This window comes from Pyrgilauda ruficollis, unplaced genomic scaffold (assembly GCF_017590135.1).
Source record: "Pyrgilauda ruficollis isolate IOZ18807 unplaced genomic scaffold, ASM1759013v1 scaffold29, whole genome shotgun sequence".
In the NCBI taxonomy this organism is placed as follows: Eukaryota; Metazoa; Chordata; class Aves; order Passeriformes; family Passeridae; genus Pyrgilauda; species Pyrgilauda ruficollis.
Window position 1 is genome coordinate 6,446,077 of NW_024524266.1, and position 13,520 is coordinate 6,459,596.

Sequence of the window (13,520 nt, forward strand, 5' to 3'; positions counted from 1 at the left end):
TAAGACCTCTGGAAATTTAGAATGTACTATATTATTTATATTAATATACACTGTATTGTATTATATTATATATACTATTGTATATTAAATATACTATATACTTTATAGTGTATTATACAAATATTTGGAGCAAATCAAGGCCAGAGCATTAAAGGAAAAGAATAAAAGAAGGCTATTAGTAGAAATCAAAGAATTCAAACAAAATTGATAAATCAAGATGCTGTAGAGCTCACAGAGAGTGTTGATGAAAGGTGTATAAAGCTCTCTGGTGAGAAGTGGGTCAGGCATGTCACGCAGAAATTCCTTTAACAAGGCAGCAACATCATGAATGCTGTGCTCTTCATCTAATACAACATCTACACCTCGGTCAAACTCTTCACGTAACTGAAAAAAATCATGAGAGAAAACCATAGTCACTTACTGTCCCAATTAATACATCCCAACACAGAAAATCTTTTAAGAAGCAGATTTATTCATTTTTAATTTCAAGACTGAGCATGACTAGTCTTTGGAAAGGTCAAAGATATAATTCGTATCTAATTGTTTCTTATTCCATAATACATAACTTAAGGTTTGTAATAAAATACAAATTGTAATAAAATACAATCTCCAGCTAATATATGACACTCTTGTATAAAAACATGTATCCAAGTATAATTTTTGCAGAAATGCAAGAAATGCAAAGGCAGAAACTGGAGAGAATAAGGAACATTACAAGACAGGCTCTTATATCACCTTACTGCATTATCCCCGGAACCAGAAAGACTGAAATTGCATTTTGTAACACTTATGAATTTCGTAGAAAAACATTATTAGTGAGATCATATGAATATCCACCAAATTCACATTCTCTTGTCATTTAACACTGTATGTAAAGATAGGTAGCAAGTAGACAGGGTCACTAAGACTTCACAGCATTCCTTCACACACACCTTGTTCTGCCTTCCTAATTTAGTTATGCTCCTTAAGTAATCATCATTACAGGGTTCACAAACAGCAAGCTAACATCATTACATGGTATTGCTAGGTTTTTTTTCCCCCTGCTTTGGTCCTCAGACAAATGCTGTATAATTCAAAGGCATCAGACTTCCCAAAGGCAGATAAAAACACTCTTCCAAGATACCTTATGAAAAGGTAAAAGTTTGCCCTTCTGGAGGGATTTTCCAGCAACAAGAGCAGAATACTTTCCTCAGGCTGACAGCTTCACCTTCTAGTCTTTTTGCATTTTGAAAACAGTCAAGAGGTTTTAAAACTATTTCCTAGAAAAAAAATTGCACCTTTGCTAACATTATGTGGTATAGCTATGTCACACTTCTCTTCTCAGAGAGTGATTACAGCTAAATCTTATAAACAAAGAAATCGGAGGTGCCAGTTTTCTTCACCAGGAATATTACAAACATACCAAAGAGAGGAAAGAAGCTAAGTCACAAGCAAACTATATGCCTGTAAAAATTTGTGGCAAATCTTGGTCACGTGCAAATCTATCTTCAGTGTGTTCAGTATGAAAATCCTGTGTTTTCAGCTCAGATTGAGCTTTCATAATAGGTGTGACAGATATTCATTAAAAACCACAGCCTCCATTCTAATTTATTAGGATTGCTTTTAACATTATTCATATCAGTCATTACTATTAATGAATAATTATGCTATGAAGACCAGAATATGTTCTTTATCTAAAATTATTCTTTGATTTATGGTCAAAGGTTTTCCATTGCCAACTTGAAGACTTCATTCCCAGCTTAATTCTACTCTCCAGACTGGTGACAAATGCGGAACATCCCTGCAGAGCACCATAAATTACCTCAATCCAGAAGATTGTTTCTGCACTTAAGTGCCCAAAAGCAGCTGAGGAAACAGATTAGCACTGCATCAGGAATTCAGACTTCCCAAATAGCTGGCTAAATCATAAACTGCTGTTACAGACTTGAATATAGCACTTGTGATCCAATATCCTGTGAGACCTTACAGAGATGTCCTAAGCAGCAAAAGATCATAGAAGCCTTGGTGAAATGTGGCCACATTTCAGGCTCAGGTATCATGGCTGTTAGAACTGTATTTTGTACATTTAAACTTTGTCTTTCAGATTCCATTCACAAGGAATGCTTTCAGACTTTTGGAAGATACAGGTGGTGAACTACAGCATCCACTGAATCTTATAACATGCGAGATGAGGACATCTGTGCTGGAACAGGGGAAAGGAGAGCAGAGCTCCAGCTATTTACTCTTCATCCTCAGTGTTGAAGCTGCCACCATGTCACCAGGCCCAGCAATGTCACCAGTGTCACCAGCATCAAGGGCTGCCCACCCCAACCTTGGCAACAATGTTCTGCTCGAGCATCAGCTCCGGACACAAGATGGTACCTGGCATCCTGATGCACCAGATCTACCACCCTGAGTCAACGTGAGCTTGGGAATCTCTGTCCTACACCTCACTGAACATGAAGGAGGGGGTTTGCAAGAGATGCATGTGTTCTAGGTTTTCTCTTCCTGCTCACCAATCAAAAACACCGCTGGCACATGCATCTACTTACTTATGTATTTACTGCAACAAACTACAGTTGAAACAGGACATTTTCTAACTGGGGAAGGAAGGAAAACAAAATATGCTTACTTTCTACACAAGAAAAACTAATGAACAGCTGCAAAAGCACACCAAAATCTGAGTGCTGGGTTTGGCTTTCTACGGTTCAGAAAATGAGTGGAATTTTAATTGAATCAAGACTTTCCCATGTGTTCATGTTGACAGCATTTATTACTGTAACTACAAGGGCCAAGCTGATGCATCCTTGTTGTTTAATGAAATATATCAGTTTACCTAGTTCAATAAATTAGTCCATGTAATAAAAAACATAGATACCCGAATCTCTTTATTTCCTCACCTTCTGAAAACAATGTAGAACAAAAAGTGGTGAAAGTCATTAATGTTCAGAGTAAGGCTTAGTTTACAAGTGAATTATGGAAGCTCTCTGCTTTTTCCCCAGATGTATGATGCAATTGTACCCACCCCTAAATGATTATGTACATTTTGACATTGAAGCTTGCAATGCAAATGTGAGACAACTTCAATACTTTATCTAGTTCAGTGTTGATCTGAAAACTGCCTCTGCAGATGTTTGTTTGCCTAGTGTAACACCAGCGACTCAGGAATAGAAAGTACTGGAGAATGAGCTATAATTCAGTAGGCTATACTGTCCTACCAGCCAAAATCAATTCAGTTTAGCTATTCAAGGTAACTTTCCAGAATGATAAAACATTACACTATGAAGTTTTTGCAACTTTTTGCAAAGAACTATAAACTGTGGGATCAGATGCAGTGAAGCTTTCTTTTGCTTTTTTTTTTTCTGTTTGATGTTTTTGGTCTTTCTGGGAGGGACATTTTCCTGTATCTTTTTATCTCCTCCTTATGCATCATGCAAACACTGCTCTAGTTTAACATGTATTCCCAGCTTCTGGGAATAACAGTGCAGGTAGGTATACCTAGGAGCTAACACCCACATTTGACTTTATCTCTGGAAGCTAACTGCACACTATCTTTGCTTTTTCATAATTTGACTGAGTCTAAAACTTGGAAGGGTCTGCTCTGACCTTGAAGTCTAGCAGGGGTAAAAGAAAGGTGATATTTGGGAGCAGCAATCTTAGGGTCAAAGAGATTGTTCTGTACTTGCATGTTTTCTCACACCGTGAGTTTTCCAAAGAAGATTTACAGTCTGAGTTTACTTTGGGAGCTTCAGCTGTTTCTGAGATGAAATGAACAGCCAAGATTTTTTTTTCCCTGCAGTGTGACCTTTGGAAAATTTCTTCACTGTAGTTTATTTGGATCTCCAACCCTGTGCTACTTTTCCAGAGCAAAACATACAGAGACTGTTAACCTGCTGAGAACCTGACAAGGTTTTCGCCAGATGTAAAAGATACTGGAAATAGCCTTGTATGAGCCATCAAAAAAACAGTGAAGTCACTGACCCAGAAAGCCTAAATTTCACCATGCTACAGATGGGAAAGAAATAACAACAAAAGGAATCAGATTTGTTTGTATTATGGCTGATGAAATAAATCCATATCCATATCCATATCCACTCACCTGTCTTACTCTCTTTTTTGAGCTTCCAACTCTGAATATTCCTACTGTCTGGAGACCTGCAAGTGAAACACATCATAGCACTATTTTATTGTTTCATTTTCTCCTGAAAATTGCATTGAACCAAAGCATTCTGACCTACATGTGTACTTATAAGAATAAATTAAAAGAAAAGCAACATATTTCTCCACATCTACTTACCATGTTGATGCAAGATTTGGTTGTGAATAAGAAGCCATCCACTGTGGTTTTTAAGGATCACACTTAATCTGCAAAATGGCATCTCTGTGACATTTCTTGTGTTGCCACTTTGGATGTGCCACTGCTATGAGGAGCAGAGGTATGCAGAGACTGAGGGGCACTGCTCAGGGCTTGGAGGTGTAACTTCCAGGACTGACACCAAAGGAAAAGGCAGTAAAACAACTAAATATGTGGGCATTAGGCTGTGTATTTGGATACAGGATGAAGCTGGTATTTGGGCTAACTCACTGGCTCTAAAGTTCCTGTCATGATAAAGTTGAGAGTCCCCTTCAAAGGTACATAAATAGGGCACTCAGGCACACTATGAGAGGGAAGAACTTCAACAGGGAGTTGTGTGCAGTTTATAAGGTAGGAACAGCTATTATATAAAGGGAAAGCTATAAAGAAGCATTGTGGTACTTTAGGCAAAGTGCAGAAGTGTGTAATTTAGACTTAATGTGACTAGGAAATTGGTGTTGCCTGCTATTTCATAAGAAATCAGTTCAAACCTTCTTCTAGCCCTGTAGAAATCCACTACAAATACAAAAAAATTATAATATGGTTCTTGAATGGCCACATCTTGCAGACTAACAGGACCTGAAAAATTTGAGAGGTGACATGGTCTTTAGCAATGACAATGTGAGTGGAAATTTTAGAGCCTTGAGGGCCTGTGTATATAATATAATTTTACATGGTTATAAAGTTTTGCAAAACGGATGAAATGATCTATAAGCTTGGAAGTTTATGGTCTAACAAGGGCTAGTCTGCAACTCTAATCCCTACTGACATACAGGAAGTGTAAAATTACCTTGTGAAACAAATGCCTTTTGACAGCCATTAGGCTACACTTGCTTGCTGGAGATGTGTCACCTTGAACAGTATTTGGAGTTGCAGATCTTCATCAGAGAAATTCAGATAGGATTCTGCTTTTTAGTTTTTAGTCGCAACATAACACCTCTTTTTATATCTTCTCTCTCTGGTTAATATTGATGGACTACCATTTAGTAAACCCAGGAACACTGGCAGGGAATCATCCAAGGGAGATTACACACACTGGGCAAAAGCTGCAGGCTGCTTACCCATTCCTACATGGACATACAGTGTTTTTTCTACACTGCAGGTCCACAGAAAGCCAGGCCTTTATATCTCTGGGATGTGAACCCAGGGAAAATAGGGAAGGTGAACAAGGACAGGTACTCTAATGTCTAAAAACATAACCATGTTTTGTCATACAATGCTCAGAATTGTCCTTTAAAGCAGTCATTAGAAACTGCTGGTGATTTGTTGCTGAAAAAGGACTTATGCATATAGGCAAGTATTTTCAGAATCAGCAATTTGGTCCATTATATAGCCTGGAATGATGTTGCTACAGTGTCCATCTTCTACCATTTTTAGGTTTCTCTCAGTGCCAATGACTGTCTTGTGGAAAGCAGATAAAATTTGAAATTGAAGAATTTGCCTCAGATTATATCAGATTATTGTACTGTGGTATATTATAGTTTACTCTTAAACAAAGCACAATAACTCATCATAAATTTCCTTTAAAAGAAAACTTCAGTGTAAAGGAAATATTTCCATAAAGAGCATCATATGGAAAAGAACTTTGTTATGACAGTGCATTAAAAGGATTAAAAAATTTATCACAGATGATCAGGTGACATAAAATCACAGTATCCAAATGATGCTCAGCTGGATGGCATTTTTGGCTGACTCAGATACTTTTATGCTCAGCTACCTTTGCTTAAAGGGGTGAAAGTCATTAATCTCAAATTTAATCATCCCATACTTACTTGTCAGCCATGGTATCTAATCTCTGTAAAAGACTAATGGTAACTATCTTTTGCAGTGTTCCTTGATACATTTGTAAGGAAGATAGTTATCAGTTATGAATTGTGAAAGCTCAGCACTGTTGTTTAAATTGCAGTCCCTCGTCTTGCAAAAGCCTTTCATTCAGAGTTAGTAAATGATTTCTTGCTGGTGAAATTAGCATCAAATACATCATTTGCTGTTACAATCACCATTATTTTATGGTTTGCTGATTATCTGGCCATGTGATAGCTCCATCTTGCTGTGGCCAAGTTATTTGAATTATCATTAAGAAACTTTACAAGGCTAAGATACATTGGCAGAGATGGTGAGCAGATACCTAGACTGACTATTGTTTCTGCATTATGTAAAGCTGTGGGAGGCTTGTGTCTGGACAAACATGAACACATAGGAAGAATACTGGCAGGAGTCTGTAATTTCCTTTGGAGAGAGCAGGCCTGAGCCTCAGGCTGGTCAGAAGGAATCAAGCCAGAGACAAACTCAGTATTCAGCCTTCAAACTTCAAACCTTGCAGTGAACAGGAAGAGGCTACTTGGAGCTTAATATATATTTTGCATGGAATTCTTTCTTATTCTGAACCCCCATCTTCAAATATCAAAAGTCTTACAGTATAAATAGTTAATCTAGATCTCACACCTTAAGATCCACTGGCTGTGAATGACTCCAGACTGACTGGCACATTTCAGACTTTTTATTCTGAAGGTACAGGTAAACCTGTGGGGTGTGAAGAGCTGTTTCTGCAGAGCTGAGCACCCCAGTACAAGATGGGTGACCTCCAAAAAAAGGCTCTATCCCTGTGCTCTATGGGCCAGTTTACAAGCTCGTAGCATAGATCTTCAGTTTGGGAAGCTATCATGTACGTAATTACTTGTGAGACAGTATTTTTAGCAAGAGGCAAAACAGGAGGGAAAATGTCTAGCTTTCAAAGATGTCCTTGCATATACTTACTTCTCAAAATAGGCATTTATTTATATTATAGTAAAAATACATCTGCCACTCCTGGGAAAACAAAATATTCTTACCATGCTTTTCCAAGTGCTGGCAGCAACTATCTACAAGCCGTGGAACCTGCCTGTAAATAGGGTTCAGGCTTAGTTTCTTATCTCTTGCCTTTTCTTTCTTGCTCTGGGCTTCTGCTGGCAAAGAGAGCTGGAGAGCCTCCAACAATCTTGAGTGATTGTCATCAAGATCTGCGATAGAGTCCACAGACATTGCACCCTGTAAAATACACACACATGAACAATCAGTAGGGCTGGGGAAATCTCAGCATCACAGGACATCCAACAAAGACTTTTGCCTACCTGCATTTTAAACAAACTGATATAAAAATACCCTTAGCTACAACATTTTTATAAATTAATCAAGTTGTAATACCAGTGTAATGGATAGGAAAATTCACTATGGTACCAACGTTATTCTTATCATATTACAACAAATACAAATTAAAACACTGAAAATTGAAATGCTTTCCACTCCTTTACTCCATCCTTTTACTGATGTAAGCCTGCACATACTGCAGGGCAAGGATGAATCATGGTCTGTGGGTGCACCTCAGAAGTACCGTATTCAGGTGCATGGAGATATATAGATATTTTTAAATCTTATTGCCTACTTCTTCTGTAGCTTGGACCATTGTATCAGTGAAACTTATGCAAAATGATTTACAACCATATACCACGTACAGTTAACAGTTAATATCACAAATACATACATCTGTAGAGTTTGAAATAATCCCACTCCATCACAGAATAAAGATACACCAGACAAGTTGAGGTGCAACATTTTTTAAATAATTCTATTTCACATATCTTAATACTTTAAAATCATTGAAGTTCCAATGAAAGCTTTGAAATCCAGGTTTCAATTACAGCAAGGTGCAGAAGTTCAAGCAGTCTGTTAAGGATAAAGCAGCACAAGCAGCCAGTGGTTTCTGGCATGTTTCAATTTTCACACTTCAAAAATAAGACTTTTTTTCAAAGCACAAGATTAGTGTCACTTCAAAATTACCACTTCTCTCAAGTCTTATTAAGGCTATGAGGCAAAAACATTCTAGGGTACATGTAGTCTTACAATAATAATAATAATAATAATAATAATAATAATAATAATAAAAACACCAAGAAAAAAATTCAGGTTTTATTCCCATTAAAAATGTCTGTTGTAAACTATTTTCTTTCTTTCTAAAACAAAGCATAAATTTTACCGTAACATAAAATGTACTGTACAGGGATGCAACATGTCATCCTAAGAAATAATAATGAAAATGTAAATTCCTACTCAAAACTTTTCTGACAACTATAGTTTGTTAAAAGCTGACAGGCAATTTATAGACTGCTAGTCAGAACTCTATGTCTATTAAATGAGAACTGTACAATTGCTTACAAGGGAATTCAAAGCTCTAAAAGTATTTTGTTCCATCAGCCTAGCCAACGGAACTTTATGAAGATTTTCAACTCATAGGCAAAACTCACAAAAAGTCCACCAAGATTTCAAACTCATTGACAAATTTCTAGTTCATAATACCTTAAAAAACCCATTTATCAGGTATAGTTCTGTTTCTTGTAACTCATGGTAGATGTATAAATGAAGCACAGTGAAGCTCTTAGGTTTTTTTTTTTTTACCCACATTACTATAAACAATTACTAGATCCTTTAGAATGCAACTTTTGACCTTTATTTCTGATGTCTCTCAAAAGTACATCTTCTTGATTCCTTTCACCATTTCCTGCCAACAGGAAACAAAAACACAAACAAAAAACCCCTCCAGACCAAACAAGAACCTCTGGCTATGATCCATGTGTGTAAAATTCCAACTGAATGATATTTTGATTTTATTTAAGAGTTTGGCATTCCAAACATCAAATAAATAAATTGGCAGAAAATCCTAACCCCACCCTCACCACTGCAGCCCCTGTGTGACAGGTGCCAGCCTTTATACCCTGCCTTTACTGGTCCTTTCCTGTCTGCAAAGCATCCTCGCCTCATGAATCATTACCAGAGTCACTTAAATCGGATTCAGATCCCTAAAATAGATGCAAATACAGTCAGTTCAACGTGGTCCTTGGGCATTTTATCAAAATTGTGGATTAACTGCCACACTCAGCTGGCTTTAGGAAGAGTGACCTTGAGTTCAGTGACTGAAGCCATGGCTTGGCAATACCAAGTCCAGGCCAGCTCTGATTTTACAAAGTGCACAAGAAAATGTTACCAACATACTCCACAAATCCAGCTCAAACTCAGCCAGACCTCCCCGACTAGTGAGGAACAGAGGAGGAGACTGCACACCACTGCCCACCGCTCCAGGTCCAGTAACACACACACTGCCATGCCCAGCAGCTAAAGAAAATCAAGTTCCATCTACCAGGCATTACCTTTGCACATAATGGACACCAGTCCCTGCTCTGACAGGTTCAAAACCTAAATACACTAGGGAAGTTTTAAGCTAAGCACACAGAAACATGAAGGAAAGTGGAACTTCAAGATTCAACTTCCAACTGCTGGGCAAAAATCCTGGACAGAAAATGCAGCAACAATGATTTTTGTCAAGCTGCTGGAGAGGGACCCACAGCATTCACACCCTGAGCTCTGCAGCCAGCATTACCTTCTTCTACCTCTTATTGAAAGTCTCAGCTGAGTGCTTGAAGACTCACTTTTGTGTTTGAAATACACAAAAGTGAACGACACAGTTGCAAAGAAGTGAATGGTGCAATGGTAAACAATTCCTTCAGTTTAAGAGGACTGCACTCCAGGTGTCTGTGCAGCATTTTTGTGATAAATTGGTTGTATCAGTTGCATGTACTAACAAATAATTTTTTTCATTTTTTGTAAGCATTTTTCAGTTCAAAACAGTGCAATGGTGCTCAAGAGATAAAGGATAAGTGGAGGCTTCCTTACCATCCCCTAAATAAGCTCAGGGCAGAGGAGTAAGTGCACTGATAAACAGAATTATGAAGACAGACAAGATATGGAATATGAGCTGATATTTATGTTAAATAATTGAAAATTCATGAAATTCATTAGCTAAGTTCATTCCCTAGAGAAAATGCCAGCTCCCTCATGTCATACTGCCCACCTTAGTCTACTCTTATTTCTCTGTAGGTGAAGCATTTCCTACTGCATTCTCTATGGACTAAAGGCTCCAATTCTGCACTCCGGAAGCGGCAATGCCAGTACTGGCAAAAAAATCCCCAACTATCCAAACAAACAAAACAAGCAAAACCCTCCCTCAGCTTCTAGGAACTTGGTCCTGATGGATCTCTGTGGATGTACCAAAGGATCCATGTTCTTCTGCTTGCACACTGGTCAAATATATGTCAGAAATCTTATAATCAAATCTTTCTGAAAAGAACAGCAGATGAGTCACCTCTGGACACATAAGTTATCTTTCTCTCCTATGACAAAAGGTTCTGAAGCCAAGGAGTAAATACAGTGAAGCTTTACTTTTTGTCACTGACTGCCAAATTCTGAAAGAAGTTAATGGATTTCTCATTACACTTAGTCAAGTAACTTTGCACTTTCATGTGAATACAAATGCCTGTCCATATGGTTTGCACAGACCAACAGATGTGCATTGATGAGTATACAAGACTGCAAACATCATGCTTTCAGTTCTGCAGACAGAATACAGACACTTCAAGCTTCAGCTGGCAGCTAGACAAACAAAGAGCCCCATGACCCCCCTTCTTCCTTCTCTCAGTTTGCAATTTACTCCAGTTCTACCCCTCTTAATCCCTGGTTGGAAGAGCCCAACAGAGAATTTCTATGAAGCAGGTTTTATCCTAAGGAAGAAAGAAGGTGAGGTTCTTAAGAATATACTTTCTTTTCCAGAGTCTGTTCTTGTACCTTAATTCTTGCTCAGGTTTCTTAAAAGGGGTTTTATTCAAAGTATTTTATTATGCAATATTTTTCTCCCTCCATTGCAAATGAAACTAAAAAGCAGGAAAGTCTACAACCTCTATTCCACAGTAACAAAAGAAAAAATATTATCAACTGTAGAACTAGAAAGTTCAGAGCATAAAATTTACTTACAAGGAACAGATTTATGCTAAAAAATTATCAATTTTACATATAGATTAATATTCAACCCAAACCCTCCACTCTGTGTTTTGCTGTCAAAGGCATCTTCCTAGCCTGCATGCAGAAACATCCTTCAAAGACCCTGGTACAAATCTAGTCTGACAACTCCTTACTTACCACGGAGGATATGACATGGGTTAGACCATGAGGATTTTTATTAACATAAGGATAGGGATTAATAGTCAGACTTATTATCAAGTTAGATAACTTGATAATAAGTCTGACTATTAATCCCTATAAGGGACAAGTTACAGCTAGATTAAGATAAGTATACCTATAAATATCAAACACATAGGTTTAGACTTTAAAACTGCTGAAAAAATTAGGTTAAAGACAGATGGAATTTGTTAAATCTGAATGAGTTAGACAGAAGGAGGTAGATAAAGGGAGCAAACAGGAAGACTTCTAGATAATCTCTCTGCCTCTTTGCGATCTGTTACAGACTCACAGGGTCTGTATGACCTCTTCCCAACAGCATCAGCAAAAGAAGATTTCCACTACAGTTAAGAGTTTTCTGACACTGATGAGGCTGACATCCACCTGAAAAAAACCCACTATTTGAACAAAAAGTATTCCACAGTCCACACACACAACAGGTTTTTCCTGGTCCAGCTAGACCCTCTGGACCTACAATCACACCCCCCCGTGATGTGTCTACTTACACGCCTCCTTGCTCGTGGCGCTGGCTCAGGTGTGTTAGGAGAAGTGGATTCATTCGGTGTTTCTGAGGTGGAGCTGAGAGATGAGTTACTGCTGGAAAGTTCTTTGTTCTGTCTTTTAGTTCCAAATGGCAAGAGAAAGGCCACAAAATCTGAAACATCTTTTTGCTCTTCTCTCTGAGAGTCTTGCTTGAGCTTGTAGGCCCGGTCATTAGCAATCACTTGAGACAGAGGCATTCCAAAAGCCTGGGGAATAAATTCTGCAACAACAACAAACCCCTAATAGTTACCAAACATCTGGTATTTATTTAGTACAAAAAGAATTAACTCTTTCTTTGTTAAGAAAAACAATCTGAAGTCCCTTCAAATATATAGTAAATTCCAATAAAGTATTGGACTCAGTAATAATAACAACAGTGCCAGGCTGTCGCAGCCCATGGTATCTGACATATTTCTAGTCACATAATGCAAGATACACTGCACAGGACCTTAGAAAATCACTTGAGATCAATTCTAATTCAGATGTTAACTTCCACCAAAAGTAACTGAAATCAGGCACTTCTGGTTACATGTAGATGGTGCACAGGGGCATCAGAAGCTCTGGTAACCATCCAGAGACTGTGAGCCTCACTGGACTGTGCCAAAGCTCTCTCTCATGTTTCAGATCCCTCCACAGGCTCTTTCTCATGAATGCTGTAGGGCACCAGAGTCAAGGGGTCCTGGCATGTGCACGGGTTTCACTACAGTTCAAAGAGTATGACTCTACCTGTGCAGAGAGCTTCAAAGTACATTCACCACTCAGCCTAAGCCTTCAAGGATATAGTTTTCCATTTACACAAGAACTATACTGTTTTAAATACTGGTAAGGTTGAACCTGTTTAATAGTGGAATATCGGTATAAAGTTCCTTTGTAACAGTAAAAAAGCATGGACACATGGAAATATAGGAGAACACGTTGGTCTCGATTAAGAACATAATCCTTACATAACTCTATATAAGGGTTACTATACAGTTACATCAATATAAGCGTAATGTACAAAACCAGCATATATCTCGGATCTCAAAGTAAAATGCTTAAATATTTTACAAAATAGAAAAATGTTTTACAGTGAATCAGCAACAATTAAATTATCATCAATAATTTTCAAATCATATCTGAGATTAGCAGAAGCAAAACCACTGAGACAGATTTCCAACTAGAATTGGCTTGTGCTCAAAAGAAATGAAAAAAAAAATAGCCATTGATGCTATTCACCCTGGTGAAAATTAGTGCAACTTCTACTAGGTTCCAGCTTCAGACCTGCTCAGATCAGGAATAAATAAAGCACCAGAGATTAAAACCAAATTTCTTTAAGCATCAAAAAAGAAATTATTAAAAATAAAAAGAAGCACATAGAAAAATTCTTATATCCTATACTTCTCTTGCTACAATCATGTAAATGATTAGATGCCTCCTGGGATTTTAAGTCTGACTTTGAGACGCTTACAAATTGTATCTGAATTTGTATTAAGTAAGGCATTGAAAAGAAGAGGATATTTTAAGAATCTTGAATGAGGACACTACTAGTCTATCAAACTAAAGAAACAACAGCCCATTGTTCTGATTTGGTAGCTCCATTCCTGCTCTTTAGAAGCATGAAATG

General features: G+C 37.8%; 1 protein-coding gene across 1 annotated transcript in view; it reads right to left on the reverse strand.

Moving 5' to 3' along the window:
• The window catches only part of ARHGAP6 (Rho GTPase activating protein 6), a 314,111-nt gene that overhangs the window by 19,941 nt on the left and 280,650 nt on the right, over positions 1-13,520 (reverse strand). Inside the window, exons 4-7 of the mRNA XM_041472498.1 lie at positions 11,881-12,137; positions 7,165-7,360; positions 4,079-4,134; positions 234-384 (exon numbers count right to left, since the gene is read on the reverse strand). Of these exons, the coding sequence (XP_041328432.1) occupies positions 234-384; positions 4,079-4,134; positions 7,165-7,360; positions 11,881-12,137 (660 nt within the window). The remainder of the gene's footprint in view (positions 1-233; positions 385-4,078; positions 4,135-7,164; positions 7,361-11,880; positions 12,138-13,520) is intronic.